The 21,997-nt window shown below is 38.9% G+C and overlaps 1 protein-coding gene across 18 annotated transcripts in view; it reads right to left on the bottom strand.

Moving 5' to 3' along the window:
- Nucleotides 1–21,997, bottom strand: part of adgrl3.1 (adhesion G protein-coupled receptor L3.1) — a 146,871-nt gene that overhangs the window by 77,138 nt on the left and 47,736 nt on the right. For all 18 annotated transcript variants that reach the window (XM_072463200.1, XM_072463203.1, XM_072463207.1 and 15 more), the window contains one exon: nucleotides 21,462–21,675. In XM_072463200.1, coding sequence (XP_072319301.1) covers nucleotides 21,462–21,675 — 214 coding nt within the window. The remainder of the gene's footprint in view (nucleotides 1–21,461; nucleotides 21,676–21,997) is intronic.

The raw sequence follows: 21,997 nt of genomic DNA, 5'->3' as shown, positions 1-21,997 counted from the left end.
ATCTGAGATACATAAATAGTAATTATAAATACTTATTTGACTCTCTACAGCTCAAATCCTATCATACTGCAAATAAATAGCAAACATTTCCTCACTATTGCAAAGAAAATATGGGTTCTTGACATTTGGGATGTAGAACACCTTTTTTTCTGGTCCTGCGCCGTGTGACGTGCTTTTGTTGCAAAATATCGAAATTATTTACAAAAATAAATCAGTTTTCCAACAAGTGTAAGGAAGGCTCTACACAAGTATTACATCATTTTAAGCTTAACTTGTTTAATTCTAGATATTTGTTACACATGTTGTGACGTGACATCACCTGTCACACCTCGCATATCCATAACAATTTTCCCATGTTCAAAAATATTACCTATAAAAGAACATATAGTGATTGCGCTGAAAATGGACATTAGATCAAGCATATACGTGATAAATATTGAGCCCAAAATAATATTTTTCCAACTATTATTTATTGAACATTTTGTATTAATTATATATATATATATATATATATATATATATATATATATATATATATATATATATATATATATATATATATATATATATATATATATATATATATATACAGTAATTATTGTGAAAGGCTCATTGTTCGACTAGTTCATTGTAGCCACCTCAGACAGAAAAGGAGACACAAAACATGTTTTAGTTTGAGTTTAATAGCCCGGACAAACAATTGGAGTGCTCTGCTTTGACAGGCTAAATGTATGTATTCCAGAATTTCATCAACGCAGGTTAAGGGTGTTGTTTACATGAGATTTATTATTTACAACACTGCTGTAAAAGCTCCTTTGTTACACTATACAATACATAAAAATAAATGGTGTCTGTTTTTCTAATTACACTTGCTGAGACCATCCTTTCTATTCAAAGCTAAATGAGGGTGAGACAACACATCATAGCAGAACATAAAGTAACCGGACACATGTAATAATTTACAATGTAAGTTTACACAAGGTGATGCTTTATCTCCACAGCTCCCCCGGCATAGATTATGTGGATGGATTGCATAATTTGAATATATGGGTATATTCTGAGAGGTATTATGAAACCATTACTCTTTTCATCTGAATATATTCTTTCAATTAATGCTCCTCTGCACTCTCTCTCCTCTCAGTGCACCTGTCAAACAGCGACATTTACATTAAAAACATTCCCCTTCTCCCACTGAGATATTTTTAATGAGCCGAACACCAAACCCCTCAAGTTTCTCCTTCTCACTGTATCATTCATCAATTTGCATAATGAAATATGCATGGAAGCTAATTTATTTTTTTGTCTTACATTTGCAGTACTAATATGAACTTTAGTATCTACTGCAGTCCAGTGTCAGTTACTACCCAGTCGTCGAGCGATGGATTATTTTGGTCATCTCTAGAAAAACAATCTTAGCCGTGACTGTCATATTCTAATAACAATGGCCACCGGTCCACTCGCTGCTCGCACACCTCCCCTCGCGCCTCTGTGCCTTTTAATTTCTTGCCCCGGTGCCTCCATCATCGGTCACCTGTCACGAGGCTGCCATTGTGGACTTGGGGGCGACGCAAAATGACAGCGTGCCACAGCTTTGCCCCTAACGGTCACATGCGAACGATCATTGTCTGGATCACAGTAGTAAGTCAGAGCACACATGCCACAGGGATGAAGTTTGATCATGGGAAGGAAAGTTTTGTGGGGGAAAAACAGCTATAGTGGTGCGCAGAACAGCATGTAAAGATTAATTGACATATATATGTGGGGTTGTCAAAAAGATTCTCAGTTAAACAAGTAAATTGAAAGAAAAAATCACGTAAAAAGGACAAAATATGACCCTTCTTGAATCGTTTTAATATGGTTTTGATCTATTGTATGTCAGAACTAGTATAGGACCACATATTATGCAAAATTAAAGAAACTACTAATATTTTGAGTTGAAAATGACATATTGTTTGGAAAGACTACACAACATGAATAGGTCAAACCTGTTTCTCTTGCTACCATAATATACAATACAATATACATACAAATACAAATAACAATATGACAAAAGTAAAATGTTTATATTTAGCATTTCGATGACTGAATCTATTGAATTACTTTCTGACAGTGACTGGTCCAAAGGGAAGCCAAATAAGCCCATGCAAAAAACACAATTGTCATCATACTTTTCCTTATTCACGACATTCATAAGGCTCATTTTATTTTTTTCTCTGCTCTAGTCAATCAATCTGGCAAATATGACTTTATCCTAAGTCTATCCATCTTCTCCAAACAGAGCCTCAGCCCCTCAGCTCAGTTCTTTAACTCCTGCCCATGTTGTCACTTTATTAATAATTCAAGCTCAATTTGGATGTAGAGGAAAAGACTTGACATCTGATACTGATGCCACATTTATATGTATGATCAAAACATTCCTCTTTTGGACCATCATCATCATTTTCAATAGACAATATGAGCAATTTATTTGCTATTATCAACTAGATCTAAACAATTCTTAAATTATTCAAGAGGGATCCCAAATTTTTTCAGTTATTTTTTTTATTTTTTGGTTATCATAACCATTCCACCATGTTTGCACATCAACTGTTGAACATATTATAATCTTAAAACATGCATAGTGTACAATGACCTGATAAATGATTAGTGTGAGTACTCTGCTACAAATCCTTTATTGATTCATTCCACTATGTAGTCACATCGCACACCTCTATGTGCAAATCTGCAAGTGGTGGAATCAATTATGACATTAGAAGTTATGATTATCATAATTGGAAAGAGGAAAAGGTTCAGAGATTTGCACAGACCTTACTTTAATATTAAAAGCTGTGCAATGAAATGTGGTGGAGGAAAGTAGCATTTTAATACATTTTTCCATCTGTGAATTAGTCAGTGACTATGGCCGCTTTTACATTTGGATCCTAGTTTGAGCCCAGTTCATTCCAGATGTAGAATTGGTTTGGTCCTGGTCTAATCCAGGATTAGGTCCAAATTAAATCAATTTAATTCAAATTCTGATGTGGTCTATGTGCAAGTGTGAAAGCACCCTATTACATTATTTTTACAATTTACATTACATCGTAACATTCTACCCTTGAAACCATCATGATAATTACAAAATGAGTAGTGCAGATTTCAACACAGCATAACAGTTTAATATTTATGGTTAATATTTTATACACCATTCTAAAAGTCTTCTAAAACAGGTCAAATTTGTTCCACCAAAGTAATTTCCTGTAATATGCTTAAATGCGTCTTATTGATTCGTTCCTAGGTATTTTTTATAGACATTGCAAATTTCAACTCAATACATTTAAAGACTAATACTGTTAAAGACATGTTTCTGTTTTTATTCACATATATATCGTCTGACCATCGGGAGAATCAGATCGAAGTATTCATTTCTGTCCATACTGCCTGTCCCTGCTAGGTATACGGTGAGTAAGTGTATGATACTGTACATCCGACCACACTTTTAATTTGAAATGCACTATCTTGGTCCACGTTTACAGGCAGCCAGAGACAGGAGATGAGATGCAAATAGTTCAGGAACATGTTGGAACTTTTCTTCGGTCGGTGGTATGACCATGTTTATCTCCACTTCACGATTGTGACAAAACTGTCTCCGGTGTGGGGGACTTTCACGGCTGACTCATGCAACACAGAAGGTTATTGAAAGGTATTTTAAACAGAAGCCATAGAGCAAAGACTTGACATAATCTCGCCTTGCTCACGCCCCATCCTTTCCTGCTATCACTGTCTTTCCCTCGCCTATTTTTGGTTTTGCCGTTCTGTTTTCTCCTTGCTTCACTCTCTAAAGCCCAGATAATAAACCAATTTCTTCCTCTACATTTGTCTTCACTGTTTCCGCCCAGGAATTATTCAGCCTCTTGCAGCATTCCCTTTTCTTTGTCTCACAGGCTGGCTGCTCTCTGTCTGTTTATCTACCCTAAACCCACTTAGCCGCAGTTTCCAAAGTCGCACCCGGATATAGATGCGGTGGGTCTCTTATTGCTTGCTTGTCTCCTAGCTCCTCGCTCCCCATTTTAATATCTTGCTCATCCCTTGCTCCCTGGGGGCGCCATCTCCAGTGTCCCTGTGATTGCGCCTCTATCCCTCAGTAAAACCGGCGCTGACGTCACCTCCTTCGCTGTCTGAGTCGTCTGAGTCTCTAAGTCTAAAGCGGAGCCAAAGAAACACTCCCCTGTGCGGCTGCTGCAGCTGTACTTCTGTCTACCACCTTTCCTCTCCTCTGATTGTCGCTCGCATAATTTGCCAGTGTGTTTACCAAGACAGCAACTTTACACAACACGAGAGGGGCATTTGAGGTTTCAGTGGGGTCTACACAAATGGCCAAATGCAAAATAGTAAAGACAAAGACAAAATGGAGAATGGGCTTACATTGGTTTGCTCTTCCCAGTAGCGATGTCACAATATCAAATGTTATGGTTACAATTATTGTGAGGAAAAAAACACAATACGGTGTAACAATTATTCACGATTGCTTAGACTGTGACCAACAGTGACATTTGTCTAACCCGTTACTAACACTACGAAAATGGCCAGATAAAAAAAGTTATTTAAATTTAGATGTATCGTTGTTCCTAGAATTCTTACTTTTATTATTGTGAATACGGTAATCTAGATCCAAGACGTGGGTTGAACACAAACTTACTGTTAAATGCTATATACTCAAAAGAAAAATGTATGTTAACTGTAAATGCTTCTATGTATTATTTTCCCATCTGAATGTTGTATAAACACATTTCAAGCAGGTAAACTTAAAACCCAACATTTAATTATTCAATGTTATTGTCAAGTATGTGTTTTGACACCAAACCTGAAAATTTAAGCAAAAAAAATCTATACGGCAACAAATAAACTATGGTGTTACTGTGTAATCTGTGTAACTAAAGAAATCTTTTTCTCCTGTTTTTTCAGTGACCATATTTGAATGAAGTTATATCAATTATCATTTTAAAACGGTTGCTTATGACTCAACGACCACCACAGACCTTTAACTGAAATATTTATAAAAGCTTATAAATCTGAACTTCCAAAGGGAATAATATCTAAATGATACAAATGTATGAACAATTTAGGCAGCCATTTGAGCAGCAACTCTTGCACTATTTGCATTAAAAATAAATCAGAAAGAGAGGGTAATTTTGTTTTGACTGATGAAGAATGGAAAAGTATATGTACATCCCAGTGGAGGGCCACAAAATCACATGTTTGGAATGAATTCTGTTGGAAAAAATGTGACACAATTTTTCATACCCCGATTTCAAAGTGCCCATTATTCACAGAGAAATGTTATGTGTTTGAGAACTATGTCAGCCAGGAGGCAAAGCACTATCACATGGTTTGGAACTGTCCTGTTGCTCTGAAGTATTGGACTGAGATCAATAAAGTTTTACTAATAATTTATATCCCACTGGATATCAAAAACATGCTCTTGGGCCTCAAAACTCCAGCCACGGACACGATAAATACCTCTGGAGCATCCGCCTGGTGGCAGCAAAAAAGGCCCTTGCAAAATTTGGATGACACAAAGTGCACCAACATTCATTGACTGGACTTTTGCAAAATGGAAAAAAAAACATGTGTACTGAATTTGAAAATTGATAAATTTGACAGACAAAGTAGGACAATTGTTTTGGTTTAGTTTGTTTGGTGCCTTAGCTTCTATCTTTTTGTTGGATGTCTACTACTTTTGATTTGTGTCTGTTGTTCTCTTTCTTGTCTTGTTTCACTGTTTATTTACTGTTTATTCACTGTTCAATAAAAAAAAAAAAAAATATATATATATATATATATATATATATATATATTAAAATTAAAAATGCTTGCTTATGTAGTATATAATTGTACCATGTAAGTAATTGTACCAAGTAAAATGCACTTATAGTACATATTGTGAAACATAGACTCAATTTCAACTGTGTGGCCGTCCCAAACTGCGATGCCCTTGCGTTCATCAATACACACTATTTTCATAGCTTATCCCATGATACACCTTTTTCATGTGCCTCATCGGTGGTGTTGGCTGTAAAATGTTTCTTTCTTAATTAGCAGGACCACATCAAAACAAGGCAGTGACCTGGATCCCGCCTTGCCTGCTGGCTTTCTTCCTTCCCTTTGCACCAAAACACTCTCATGCACACACAAAGCTCGCGAGCAGCGGCAGGCAGCGAGAGAGAGAGAGAGAGAGAGAGAGAGAGAGAGAGAGAGAGAGAGAGAGAGAGGACCGTGATGCTGCTCCTGCCGCTGTTATTGTCTCTTGATGTTTTTTCACTTTGTTTGGCAGACCACACTCCTCTCTTCTGTCATATCAACACCAGCGGCTGACTGATGATTCGATGAGGCTTGCTGCTGTGGGTGTGAGTTGCGTGTGCGGGGAGATGCAGAAAGGAATAAATATTTGTGAGCGCGCGGGTGAGAGAGTGCAGATGTGTTGAAGAAGGACAGAGTAATTACACAGAGAGAGAGGAGAGGACTAATCCTTGTTAGGAGGGAGATGTTTCTGAGAGCGCAGAGGCATAGGCAATGACTGAAGCGTTTCAACACTACAATGACACATATGAGGAAGGCGTCGAATACCAATTTGTGTAACAGCTCCAAAAAAATGGAAGACTGAAACCTGTTTTATCAATACTCGTGAACTTGATATACTGTAACAACTAGGGATAATGCAGGGAAAGTTTTGGAGTGGAGCACAATGACAGTTATTGTATATATTAGACAGCGTAATAATGTACAACTGTGGTTTGCAAATTGTGGGAAGTAAGTAAAGACTGGATGTACTAAAAAGCATAAAGTAATAAAATATAAGAATTACAAATCATACGTCTCCAAGTCGTTTGATTGATTTGGGCGATGTTGCCAGATGCTCCTCCAGACACAAGTTTCTTTCTCAGCATTGATTGATTAAACCCAATTCATCAACAATGGCAGTAATCAGAGTTAAACAAAGTTGATACATACAGAAATGTTTAAAAAAAAAAGCTGTCTATGGAACAACATTAGATTTATATGTGAAGTTTTTATTTGAATAGACGTTAACTCTACTGGCAAGAAGAGTCGGTGTGTGGAGTAAAATAAAATATAATAATACAAAAGTTGAGGAAAAACTCTTAAAATTCTAAACATTTGTATATTTTCAACCGTCACAAAGTTGTAATTGTATATTGCCTTCAGAGATTTTTTCTTTAAAACAATCTGCTTTCGACCAGATTCCAAGGCAGCACATATATGCATTTAAAACATTAACTACAATTTGACTACAAGCTGCTCGTAAAATCACCACTCCAAATGCAGACGGCAAGATAACACATCAATTATGACATAAAAACTCTATCTTGTGCGGCCGTGTTTTGCAATAGTGTAAAATGCAACTAATTGACAGAAATGTGAATGAGCGTAAGCAGACATAAATTTAGATTCCTTCCAATAATACATAAAAAATGCAATGGAGTCATGAACTAGAGGAGATATTTGCTGTTGTGTTATTCTCACACATTCAACATACAATTATTCTGCCATTTATTGCGCAACTTAAAAAAAACATAATTCCTTCAGAACCTGGCCAAGAAAAGCATTTCAAATTAGCCTTAAAGGTACAATAAATCCAATTAACAAAGCAATGGCACATTTAATAGCCCTACAATAGACAATGACATTTATTAAATGTAAATGTGTGTACGGGGAAAACTTAAGCGATCTGAGAAAAGAGACCATTAGGGTAAACGGAATAAGGAGGTGCTCGTTGTGTCCAGTGGGAGTTGACAGAAGCCAGAGTGGAGTTACTGTATCTTGCTGCAGGATAAAAAGCTGTTAGTCTGGCCATGTACGCCATCCCCCTTTTCAATCTCTCCTTCCTCCCGGATCACGTCTGAAATTGCAAGCACTGCCGGTTTGGATTGGGCTTTATTAGCTCCCTGACGTGGTTATGTGCAGACATACAGTAGGGCTGTTTAGAGATGGACAAATGGAATGAAACGGACTGGCTACTGAAGAGCAGGCATAAAACACGTTGTGCAGAGGAACGCTGATGGAGGGTGTAATGGAAGCGTGATTGACGAAGAGAGATGAGTGGAAAGCTTGATGTGTGTGCGGCTGTGGAAGCTAGTGCAGGAATCACATCCGGAGCTAGAACCAGCACAGTGCACTTATAAAGGAACGACAGATCTTCCTGACTTTTTCTACCCACACACATATAGTCTCTCACAAACACAGCAGCTGTCTAGAGTCCCTGAATGTGCTTCTGTCAACGGTGGAACAGCCTGTCAAAGCAGGCACAGGTAAAATAATGTTGTTTGCTCTGCTGGGAATCAGCTTTGAAATGTGCTCAATTATTAATATTTGGCTGGAGGATGTCACTCTTGCCATTCTGCTGTTCCTTGCCAAGATATTATATACCGTATATAGAAGATGAATAATAAATATAAGTCTGTCTAGTGAGTATTCTCTGTCGAGCACCGAAGACCTCCAGCTTTGACCTGTTGCCAATGCTGTCATTTCAAATACAATATGAATACTGTTTCTGTACATCAATTCAAAGTAGGTATGTTTTAGCAACGCTTCCTTATAATGCTGTTGTAACCTTGGGCAAGACACTAAGCCTTACCTCTATTATCATTCTTCCTTGTGAAATGTTTTGAGTTATTTAAACATCACCATGTATCATAAATTAAACACGCAAAAGACCTGCATTTTCATTGTTTAGCATGTCGTCAATATGGTTCTTTATCTTCTGTAAGTAAATGTAGGATTATGTACTGTAGGTGTAATCTTTTTTAACATTTTAAAAACAAGCTGAGGATTTGCAGGCAAAACAACAGCATCCCTGACATTGTCAGCACAATAGTGCACTGGCATCAAATATGCAAAAAAACTTGTCAAAACAAGTGTGCACCCAAAAGTGTCACTTCCGAATGACGGCTGAATATGTTTGGGATGTTAGATGCCATCCCTGGCACTCAACATGTATTGAATGCATAGAGAGAATGCAGCTAAAATACACTGAAGAAGGCAATACTGATGCAAGATATACTTTCTATACAAACATATTGCACAAGTACTTAAACAACAACAGTTTTGAGCTTCAGCATCTGGCCTTATCCTCTCACAGTAACCATGGAAACTAGGGCTGTGTTCAATATATCAATATCATGTATCAACATGGTGACGGACTTCTTGTCAATACGTGTATCGATACAGAGATTCGGATTGTGATACTTTTTAACAACATAAAGTCATTAAGTGCAGAGTTCTACACTTCTGAACCTACAGACTGATGCATCAAGGCTCAATGTGAGGAGCTGAACATGTGACTTCATCATAGGACAGTTGTATTCTGATATTGTGGACAGTGTGAACATGACATTCTAATGCATTTTGTTATTCGACTTAATCAAAACATAACTGTAATCGGGCGGTTAGCGCTCTTGCCTCCCAAGAAGGAGATCATTCCCGGGCCAGACCAACATCATATGATCTTTCTGGGTGGAGTCTGCATGTCTTCCCTGTGTTACCGTGGGTTCTCTCCGGGTTCTCCAGGTTCTCCGGGTTCTCCGGCTTCCTCCCACCGTCCAAAGACATGAACGTGTTAGGCAAAATTGGCAACTCTAAATTGGCCCTAGTGAATAAATTTGAGAGTGAATGGTTGTCCGTGTGTCTATGTCTATGTGTCAGCCCTGCGACGAGTTGGCCACTGTATAGGGTGTACCCCGCCTAAGGCCCAAAGTCACTTGGATAGGCTCCAGTCACCCGCGACCCTTAACGGGAAGAAGCGGTAGAAAATGAATTAATGAATAATTGTAATCAACTTTAAACACCGGTTTTAGGGATATCCATTAATCAGGACGCGTATCGTCCGTGTATCGGGATCTGTATCGAATAGTGGCGTACTAGGAAATACCCAGCCTTATTGGAAACTTCCCTGTTGTCCGACTCCAGGACGCAATACGAAATATTTCTACCGATTTCACCAACATTCCATCTCTCCTAATACAATAATATATATATATAATAGAAGACCATTTACTTAAACTGCAGTATAGGCTTGCCCCAGTGAGCTGTCTGTATTTGGCATCCGAGGCAGCGTGTAAGACGACCACAGACATGACAGCATCTGGCAGGATTTACTCACCACATCATGGGTAAAATGCAAGCGGTGCATATATGCAAACATTTGGAGGGGGAGGTGGAGGTCCTCTAAGTCTGATTTGGGACAGTGATTTTGGTTGAGCACTGCATGTCTGCATGTCACATTTCCTCAGTCACATGCGAACATCACATAGTTGGTGTGTCAGAATGTTTAGATTTAAGATACTAGAGTCTAATGCCTGTAGTTCTCAAACTGGGATGCAGGTACAAAGCTTTTTCTCCTATGGACCACGCCTGGACGACTGAGATAGTACAGACATATTCGGCAGCTATAAGCCAACATGTTCATATTTTTTTGAATTTCATATACCGGTAATTTTAAAAATATATACATTGTCTCTCCATTTTATTTGATTGCGCTAAGAGACACATTTGGACAAACAGAGGAACTGCAGGAATAAGCCATAGAAAGCTTCAAACCTTCATCAACTGCTCCTGGAGCTAGAGGCCACTGCTCACTGCTTGGGGCTGGGGGAGGACACTGTGAGAGGCTATGATTAAGTTTTACTTGTTTCACAGCAAAAAGGTATTGGGATCAATTCCTGATCCCTCAATGGCGCCTTTCTGTGTGTAGTTTGCATGCTCTCCCCGTGTCGGCATAGGCTTAGGTGCTCTGGTTTCTCCTACCACTAAAAACATGTACAATAAGCTCCTCCCCTCTGAGGCCAGGACTCCCCTGAGAATCTTAATATCAGTGGGACTTTTCTGGTTGAATAAAGGTCACTAAATGTGCCATTCAGACCAAACAAATTGTTGTAGTGACTAAATATACATTTTCTGATAGTATTTACGGGGGATTATCTAATATAGTGTAATACGTTATGTCCACGCATTTTGCCAATAAAACTGTAGAAATCCAAGCAGCTAGAGAAAATGTTTTCAAAATATATAACCCTGTGACGAGCTGGCCCCTGTCCAGGGTGGGCCCCGCCTAAGGCCCAAAGTCACTGGGATAGGCTCCAGTCACCTGCGACCCTGAACGGGAACAAGCGCTAGAAAATGAATGAATGAATAAATATATGTGCAATGATAGAAAATAATGAGTAATTTAAAGCGTTTTTGGTCTGTAGGCTTTAATAGACAGGACAGTACAGCGTGAAATGGGGATGAGAGAAGGAAGGACATTGCAGCAAATAGTTGAGAACTGGATTCAAACACTCAAGCACTCGGTTGCTCACATTGAGTGCACATGTGCTATCCACTACACCATCGAGCGGCACTATGTTAAAATGTAATTACTGAATAGAAATGTTCCGTTAGTTTTAGAAGGGAATCTCCAACATAGTGTTTTGAAGCATCATATTAGATTTTTACAATCACATCATTTGTAAATGGTTCTCAGTGAACTCTCAAATAAAAACTGCCAAAGAGGAAAAGGTCGGTAGCTCAAGTACTTTTGTGTCTACAACATTTTTTGTGAAAGTGGACCACTGGACCTTTCCCACATAATGTGGCTTTGGGGTGCACACTTTCAACAAATGTATCTAACATAAGCAGACAAAATACGTTAGAAAAAACCAAACAATAACATAAAATAAGTCTGGCTTACCAGGGAAGGTTTATTCAAGTGATTCAATGATAAAAAGCAGAAATGCTCCTATGCCTCTCTGCATGATCCTCCGAGTGTCCACTTTATGGTGGTCTTCTGTCATATTCGGACGAATGTTCAAATCATTTTCATTTATTTTTATCCTAAATTCATAAAAGATAACTTTACTGTAGAAGTCAACATGGGTGCCCCTTACCATATGATTTTAATAAGACCTTTGAGACCATGGATATTTATAAGACACTGTTTATGGTTAATATCTCTGCCTCTTCATGGCATGGCACGAAGTTCAGCCTCTTCTCTGTGAGCACAAATAAACAATAAACATATTGTTGTTACTAAACTAACTCAACAGACTTTTTTCCTATTTGGCAGTTTTTATTTGAGAGATCATTCATCAAGACATTTACAAATTATGCGATTGTAAGAATCTAATATATCATTTGTGGATTTTTTTTGTCTGGACAATTCTTACAAAAAACACAAATTGAGTAGATCCCCGCACTCCATCTACAAATGAAGACACACCTATTCAGAGCCCAAACTTGAGCTTCAGCTTCCTGTCTAGGTAAATATTGAGGATTTTTGCCCATTCAAAAGACGTACTGTTTTGCCATGATCTTCATCACTCTGAAAAGCACATTTCACCTGAAAATGCACACTTCTGGTGATGTGCCCTTGTTTAATCTGTTTTTTTAGTGTTCTGAGTATTCCATGCATCATTCTCAGCAGAGTTAGCATAGTAGCAATTAATATAAAGACCAAGACCACGTTGTGTTGTTGAGCATGAGGAAATACACAAGTTTAACAGAAGGTCAACAGTGACTTTTCCTAAAGCATGTCATCGACAGCAAGAAAAACATTTTTCTAGTCAACTTTTCATGATGTGTCCATCTAAATCCGCCCGTCCTTGAGACACGTCTCTCTGTGTGTAGGTCTAGTTGTGTGCATATGCAATGTAAGTGTATGGCTCCTAATTACAGTGCTGAGCAAGGGTGACAGTTGGGCCCCCAGGGTGCTCCAGGGCATCTCCTAACCGGAACCACGGTGACTTTATACCAGGCCGGCATGCACATTAGATAGGACGTTTGCACATATGACCTCATTTGGAGAGCTGGATGGTTAATAAAAATAGAGTATGAACTGATATAATTGTAATAATATATAACTTTTGTATGAAGGGTATTAATTCAAGGGAATAAATTCAAGTATATTAAATGAAATACATGGCAAAACAAATAGTATATTTCTTATTTCATAACCAAACTAGCAAAGATGAAATATTAACCGAACTGTATTCTTTTAATTGCATTTAAGTAGAGAGTGCTCACTCGTCCCATTAAGTCTGTGTACGGTCAGTGTATTTATGGATTTATGGGTATTTGGATTTTCTTTTTAGAATTCAGTATTGAAAATCAAATATTATATCGTAAGTTAAATTTTATAGCAAAATACCAACAGACATCAGAAATTAAATACCAGACATATTTTGTGTAGTAGTTAATATCATTATTTCAAAAACAACTTGAATTTGGATTTTTACTCAACGTACAAGATAAGCAAAAACACACAAGATTGACACAGAAGATATACCTTATATATATTTTTAGAAAGTTGTTAAAGCACAAAGCAGATGAACACAGTAGAACTCTGAGGCCTGTGTCTGATGCACAAGTCTAAATAATATTCATGCATTTGAGATGGTTTGTCATATTAACAGCTTTTCACTTCTCTTTTCGACATTAAACTCTTAAGTCTCTGTGGTGCATTTATTTTTTATTCACAGGAAGAAACAGGTTCTGTCTTCATTCCCTCGACCATCAGAGAATTCAGAAAATGAAAAAGAACTCCCCGCTTTTTTTCTGTCTCTCTGTAGTTTTGTTTATATACAATAGGTAAAAAGTAAAGTGCATTTGTTTTTTTTAAATTAATCATTGATTTCCTTGAACAGTAAAACAAAAAATGCTTGCTTATTCACGTCTTCATTCATTTATTTTCTACCGCATGTTCCCGTTTGGGGTCGCAGGTGACTGGAGCCTATCCCAGTGACTTTGGGCCCTAGGCGGGGCACACCCTGGACAGGGGCCAGCTCGTCGCAGGGCTTATTCACTTATATTTTCTGTATTTTGCAATAAAAATAAAATAACAACACATTATTAGTTTTTCAACACAGAATTATTAAAAGAAAATCCAAATACCCATTGGACGCGGACCCACAAACCCCTTAAGTCACTGACCCCGGTAAGCAGTATTTCAACTGCTGTCACTGTAATGAACAAAAAAAGAGATGGAAAAAGGAAAACAAAATATTTGCTAATGATTTGTTAACACACAACTTCACCACAAACTCACATAATTTGAAATGCAAGGATAATCTAAATTCAAAAGTAAATGTTCAGGAAAAACACTTATTTCAATACAACTAGAATAATCTTGAAATGAACTATTCATAAATGTTCACTTTGTGGCATAAGATAAACCACCATTCAAGAAGCAGTCAATTGTATAAGAATAAGAAAGAAAATTAAATATGAAACAACTACAGAAATAGTTCTATAAGACATGCAAAAGTATTAGGGGTGTACCGATATATCAGCCCAGTATCGGTATTGAGTAATATTGGTTTCAGTCCAAACCACAATATCAGTCCGCGATATTACACCTGTTATGGTAATGAAAGAGTTAACTCTGTCGTCCCAACAGCTCCAATGCTCAGAGGCTTTCTGCTGTTACATTCGAACAGAACTTTAACTTTAATCCAGTCTTTATGGAGCCAAAAGACGTTAACAAAGTTATAGAAAGTTTTACACAAAACTTATCATTAAATATATAAGTGTGATGAATTCACGCGTGACCCTGTGATAAACGTCATGTTTTTTTCAGACATTATTTAACTAGTTTTCCTCCTAAATGATCAGTTTAGACATGTTTACATGAGTCTGAGGAGGAGCTACACGAGGATGACACACAGCCTGGAGAAGTTCAGAGAGATACTTTAGTCTGGGAAATAATTGAAATAAAGCAGGAAATTCACAGAATGGAAAAGTGTGAAGGCAACATATATTATAGCCTTTAGCCTATCTATGGCTAAACACAGAGCTAAATAAAAACATTGTCCTTTTCCAGAAAACACTGAAAATAACTCACATGGGACACACACACACACACACACACACACACACACACATAACATAACATAAATAATAAGACAACAAACAATCGGTGCACCACAAAAACGTGTATGTTAATATTATTATTTTTGGCAAACTTGACGTTGCCTTATCCAACCACTTTACCCTTACATGCACCAACTGCAAGTTATATGTATAGGTCATAGTTATTCAAGTGTTCTAGAGAGCCCTGCCATCTGTCCTCTGAACGTTTGGTTCATATTGAGTTTAAAACATTTATTTCAGCCATTATCTACTGCACCGCACACATTCTCCAGATGACCAGAACCAATCTAATGACAGCTGAAGTGGCACATATAGTCTATATTGCACGGACACTCGGCTGACATCAGATTGCAGCGTATGATTCAAGGGCCTGCTGTAATTCAGGGACTCAAAGGAAAATAACTTCAGAGGTTTCTTCTCAATCTCATGCGTGAATGGTTCAAACAGCCACGTGCGCACTCATTAAGGTGGATAGCAATGCATTGGCACACGGGCACACTGGTCTGTGGGCTTTGAAGAGCTCAGACACTTCTCAAAAGATAAACTGCCAGAAGAAGTTGGGGCAGGTTTGGGGAGGGTGATGAGCAACTTTCTACCAAAGTGTGAGTTCTGACAGAGAAAGGATATGTGTGCTCTAGGCAAGGGGAAACATGTTCATAGCAGTGTTGTATGTTTTTTTGGGTGTTTTTTTTAAACTAATTCTGGTCTATTTAAGTCACTGTCTAGACATTTGGAAATTGTTCGAATTGAGTCACCTTATGAAGTCTCAAGTTTTCAAGGAAAAATGTCAAGTCTCAATTCAAATTGATTACAATAGAATTGAAAGAAGTTGAGCGAATAAAATTCAAGTTGTAGCTTAGGTGGGTAAAGATTGGAAAGTGGAAAATATATCAAAATGTAGATAATATCGTGAACGTTGTTTTGAAGATATGTACAATTTTTTATTCAAGTCAATTATTTTTAGTTAAACAAAAATTCCCCCTACTGAAGAATACACACACGTCAGTCTTAAATCTTGTCATGATATCAAACCAAGTACACTAAAGTCAATTCCAGGATTTGAGAGTGCAACACATGCATTAAGACGGAAACATTCAGAAATAGCAGCATTCAAATATAACACAATTCTGCCTTTGCCTCCACGGGAAGAACACACCCCTTTTCCGGATGAACGTTCACTGGTTAGCGCTAAAACCATTTCTGCAAAGACGTGTTAATTAGTTTGCAGATTCTAGTAGTTGTATTGAAGTTTGAGAGCAGGACTATTCCATCTGCAGTCAGTGACTTGTCTTGGATGAGAAGTTAGCTGTGTAGCTGTTTTGCAGCCGTGATGCATGAGGCAACTTAGTGTTTTTGGAACAAGATCTATCTCTAAATAACCTTGATAACAATGAGGGTAGACAGAGCCAAAGCAAAGTCAATAGATGTTGTGCCCCCAGCTTGGCATTTAAGCCAGCCAATTATTTTGTTTAAAATGAGGAAAAACTCATTGGAAATGGCAAGCAGATGGTGGGGGGGGTCGAGGAAGTGACAATTCTTGTGAGATGTTGGGGTGCGATGCATTTTGGGGGAAAGGGAAGAGTTCAAAAAAAAAAATTCAGTGGGAAAAACGCTGCCGTCAAAGGAGTGAAAGATGGCAGAATAATAAATGAAGTATGATTCTATTTAACACTTTTCAAAGAGCGGGGAGCACCAGAGAGGCGGGCGCACAAACACTGGTGACTTGTCTCTCTTGTCAAATGTGTTTTTTGCTTTGTGTTGAGGGACTGCGAGAGCAATGAGGCAGGCAGCTGAAAAATTGGGGAGAGAAAGGGCAAACAAGGTGATGAGGTGGCAACGGCTGTACAGAGGTATCGGGGGGGAAAGTCTCTCTGAAGTCCAGAAGTAATTTTGGAGCATAGCAGATATGGTGGAGCAAGCGAAACAGTGGTGGGCCGCCTATGCTGCCCATACAGTTCTTAGCGACGGTCTTGGTCAAACAGGTGAGAGAGAGTGGAAAGGTGGAGTGCACTAAAAGCATCTTGGCCCATGAAGCACTCAAGTATCAGTAAGGCGCAAAGGACAGCATAGTGGCCATTAAGTCACTAAAAGTCACTTAAAGCAAATACACCAAAGCCACTCTCCCAACCTGGTCTGCCATCGCACCAGGAGAGCAGCCACACACCGGGAAACACAACAACTCCTCCACTGCGCCAAAGTGTCTGCAAATGCACAGGTGTCCAACTCGGGCGTCCGGAGCCAATTTGGACGTGATCTGAACGCTCCTTTAGGGGGTTGCATGTGACTGGAGCCTATTCCCGTGACTTTGTGCTTTAGGCGGGGTAAACTCTGGACAGAGACAAGCTAGCACCAGTTTTTACACCGGACCAAAACTCCTCCACTATTCACATACATTTTTTGACAATAACATAGGAAACCTTTAATTCATGTATAGAGGGTGGGAGGAATGTGTTTCTCACTAGGGGGATTTCATGAATATGTTTTAGAGCTCTACACAGCGGCTACACACTTTTTTAAATTGTCTGTGATTTTAAGATGTGGCACAAAGTTTGCAGGCCACAGACACGAGGAAACACTCAGCCACACCACACGCTTTACCATTTTGGGACGGATCTTATTCAAGCAGAGAAGAGCACATGTGTCATGTGATGAAACGAGCTGCGTAATGAAAACAAATACAGAGAGCAGCCCGGTGGACGAGCAGTTAAGGCGGCAGCACATATGCCAGGCTCCATGTGAAGCCTGCCGCAGTGTTGTGAGTTCAAATCCCGGTCTGTGTCTAATAAAGCGCTATATTCACTGGAAGTAAGGAGCCTGTCACAGTCACTGCAACACAAACTCTGTGTTGGTTTTGTTTGTGCTATTTCTAAAGTTATAGCACAAACGAGTCATCAATAGGCCACGGAGCCAAGCACTGTTTGGCTTCTCTGATTGGCTGCGGTTAAGTTGTTGTAACCTCACAAGTTGAGGTGTGCAAGCAGCAACCCGACAAATAACAAGGCAAAACAGAATCACATTGACCCTAAAGACATAAAAGTGCCACAGTTACGAGAATTGCTGCTCGAGCCACATCTTCCCAAACTTGTGAGGAGGGAAATGTGTCTTAGAATCTGGAAAAAATCCTCTAGTGTGCACATGACTTTTTAGTTGTTGTTTTTTTTTACTTACTTTCTTAAGACTGCAACTTGATTGGTGTAAAACTATAATATATGATACGATTATTATCTCATTCCCATTGTTACTGTTCCTCAAGTTTGTGACCGGCTTTATGAAATGTATCTTTCTGAAAGACAAAATAAAGTTAAATGTGACAAACACAGCCAGTTAAATACAATTATTTCATTAACTTTTTTTTGGATGATGGGTTGAACTCAAAAGACTTAATTTTGCTTCTAAAATTGTCACAATTATAATTTTTTCGTTCTTACAATTATATTGTGATCTGAATAATCACGATTATTGATTAACTGAATAATCTTGACATCCCTACCCACCAAATCACAATCAGAAATCATACAAATCTGTCATATACACATTTGTGTTTGCCATTTGTCATCTAAAAACAGCAACTTTCTTTGATGACACAGATCTGTTGGACAAACCTGATGTAGCTGTATAGTACGTGAAGACTATATTAAAACACCTAGATACTAAACCGATAAAACGAGAGTGAGTCATTGAGCTGGGACCGTTCTGTATCGCTAAAACAGATTAAGCAGAACAGAAGGCACATCTTTGTTTCCTTCTCAACCTGGTGCATCCCAGGAAATAATCTGGGAAACGCAGTGATATCGGCGCCTCTCTAGGTTTGCCTGAGAAGCCTTGTGAGACCCTCTTGAGATATGAGCCTTTGATATCAAGACCAATTATGTGGTATGTGCCCAACACACACGCACGGCTACGGGTACGTCTGCCCCGCCACACATAAACATGAACGGCCTTAGAGAGCAGCGAGCGCCCACCAAAGAGAATGTGATACAGAGGGAAACATTGGGCAGGCAGAAAATGCTCTGATTTTATCTAGGGGGGGTTGAAAGGCGTGTAGCAGCCATACAGACATAGAAGGAATAGGAGATTGGAGCGCAGGCAGGCTGAAACAGACTGGAGAAGCACATATCAGATGAGAACACACACACACACACACACACTCACACACTGTGAAAGGACCCCGGTGCGACAGCTACAGTAAGATATACAAATGGATACTGTGCCCAGTGATTCAAGGAGTATGATGAAATTGTTACTAAAATGTTCAGATGACTTTATTTTATACAGCAACAGTGAATATATCACAGTTCTATAGTATAACAATGTGGGGCACCTCTAAGTCATTGGTCCAGATCACAATCAAAGGAAAGAGCTTTTCATTGAACATTTCTATAGCCGATTTTTGAACATTCCTTTTTGCATTCCAGTGCTGGGGCTTTGGGTTAATTCACAGTTGAACCAGCCTTATACTCTCATCTAGATTATATTGCTGGATTCCCCAACTGGCGAGGCCCCCAGCAGGGACAGGATCCAACTCTAGGAACTTCAGCCTTAAATAGTTACGGATCCATGTCATTTGTGTCCCTTTATTACATTATTAACCCCTGTAAACAAACAGATACAAAATGTATATACCTACAAATATAAAAGTTCAAATTTGTACTGATCTACAAAAAAAGTAATCTGACTAACCACAAGATAAAACAGCTAAGTCATTGTACCAGTAGAAAGCCAGGGGAAAATTGTTCCCATTGTTAAGGATTTGTATTAGTACATTTCTACTAGGGCTGGGCGATAGATCCAATGAATTCGATTGATTTGGGTCTTCAATAATTAACTAATTGACTAAATCGTCAAATCATCTGCTCTCTGCCCAGCCGTGCTGACAATTTTGACGTTTTTTCACACCTCTCTCTCTCTTTATCACTTAATTAGAGCCGCGAGTTGCATCTTGAAGGAGTCTTAATGTAGTTTAATCTGTAAGTTGTGAGTTGTTCCGAGGACCGCGGACACAGAGGCAGAGCACATTACAACGGCTGCAGTTCTCTGACCCAGAGTCCAGTAAAAAACAGCCTTTACTACGTGTAAAGGCTCGCAGCATGTGCCTTGTGAGTGTACAGTGATTGTGATCACAGTTTGCGTCTCATCTCTTCTGAGGAAAAAAGCAGCACCCTCGCTCAGCACCGCCCCTTTCCCCCTCTGCGTGAGTATTCATGGCGACGCAAGGTGTGTGCGCGCGTAGCGTCCGTGTGTGTGTGTGTGTGTGAGAGGTACGTAAACTTTTAGATATGAAACAAGTTTACTTGTGACTGAGCAGAGCATGTTTATTGTGCAGAATGAAGGAGAGTGAGTTTAGCATAAAGTGGATTGAGAGAAAGGTGAGGTCTATAGAAGGACAACAATAAACAAAAAAGAGTATAAGCCCATAGGAATATACTTTATAGTCTAAATGACAGGCATATTAAAATGTTTTGGGCTAATGTTTTAAAGAGAAGCAGATATCAGTGACTCTGATAAAAATAGATTCAAATTGTAATCATCCAAAATGGGCAAGCCCAGCCCTAATTTCTACATTCAATACTACATGGAGTTCATGGATTTTAGTCATTGTTCATTTGTACAAATCCTCTTTCATAAATAAGTCTATATGACAAACAGTTGTTCTTATCCCGTGCAGTCCCATCAGACCTTCGCTCCAGTTTAAGCCTGGCCTCTGGCTCTGCTAATTGGAGCTTAAAGTCTGCTGTTGCCCCTGGGCAGTGTGCAGTGCGTGTGGGCCTCTGCATACATCTGCGTATTTGTGTGAATTATGGATGACCAGCGCTGTGAGGAAGAGTGGACCTCAGAAACTGCAGCTGCCCGAGCGAGAGGAGAGAGAGTGCCAAACTAGTCATGTCAGTGGCACAGGAGGCAGACAGGTGTGGTGACAAAGGGCAGCTAAGAGAGCCACACATGACACAGAGCCTAATGGGATAACAGGGACCAGCATGCACACTTTATCTGAAACATTTCAAAATGAATGCTGCTGAATAATGAATTATTGATACCAAGACTGGCTCATTAAGCAAACACTTTCATTCCCTCTGATGCACTTATTATTTTTAATAACATACCTGAAGTTTCACTCTTTTAAAAATATTATCTTTTGTTAATGTAACTACTATCTATGCTTGACACGAACCAAAATACACTAGTGCCCATAAGTTGGAACAATACTTAAAACCATCGCTTTAGTTCCTATTTCCCAGTGAAAATAAATATGTCATGAGAGGCAGTAAAAACATATTATTCTGACTTCATAAGATAAGATAGCCTTTATTTGTCCACACAATGGGGATAAGCAAATTCAACCAACTTTAAGTGCAATAGTGTCATAAGGAAGACATTGAAAGCTACTAAAATCCCCTTAATAATGTATAATAATGTATCCATATGAATGTTTATGTAAGAATGAATACAGTGTATAGGAAACTCATTAAAAATGTGGTTTGGTTTGGTTGGAAAAGATAAACAACATCACACAACTGGTAAGTACAAGAGGAATAAAGGCCACACGTTTGAACCGAGTCCTTTCTTACCTGAGTGACATGATCTTGTATGCGTCGGGCAGGTAGCACCGCGTGTTCTCCATCTGGGCGGGGTCCGAGTCGCAGATCTTGTCGTCGGTCCGGCCGTAGTTGGCGCTCTCGATCATGATGACGTCAGTGCCCGGGCAGCGCAGCTCGATGGGGTACGATTCACACGACAGCTCCCTCCGCACCACCGCCATCGGGATTGGGGCGCGGCTGTGGGCTGGACACACACAAAGGTTCGGTTCACAAAAGTCTGTTACTATTTTTACGACTGTCAAGTAGATCCAGCTCACGATTATTTGAATAGTCTACCAGTCGGCGATCATGTCTATTGTACGTTGAGATTTATTACATTGAAAAAATTGTATTATTGATGGAAATCAGAACTTGTTCATTCTTTTTTGACATTTTTATTTAATATTGCAGCTGTCTTTGTTACACTAGTACTTTTGGCACATGTTTAGAGTCTGAATAGTCCAGATAACAATTGCGATTATCAAAATACAATAATTATTATTTAAATTAGCGGACTAGTAACCATT

This window comes from Eucyclogobius newberryi, unplaced genomic scaffold, assembly GCF_026437365.1.
Source record: "Eucyclogobius newberryi isolate DKJ021-1_F unplaced genomic scaffold, fEucNew1.0.hap1 SCAF_4, whole genome shotgun sequence".
Lineage (NCBI taxonomy): Eukaryota > Metazoa > Chordata > Actinopteri > Gobiiformes > Gobiidae > Eucyclogobius > Eucyclogobius newberryi.
The sequence above is the reverse complement of the archived record's forward strand: the minus strand, read 5'-3'. Positions and strand labels throughout refer to the sequence as shown.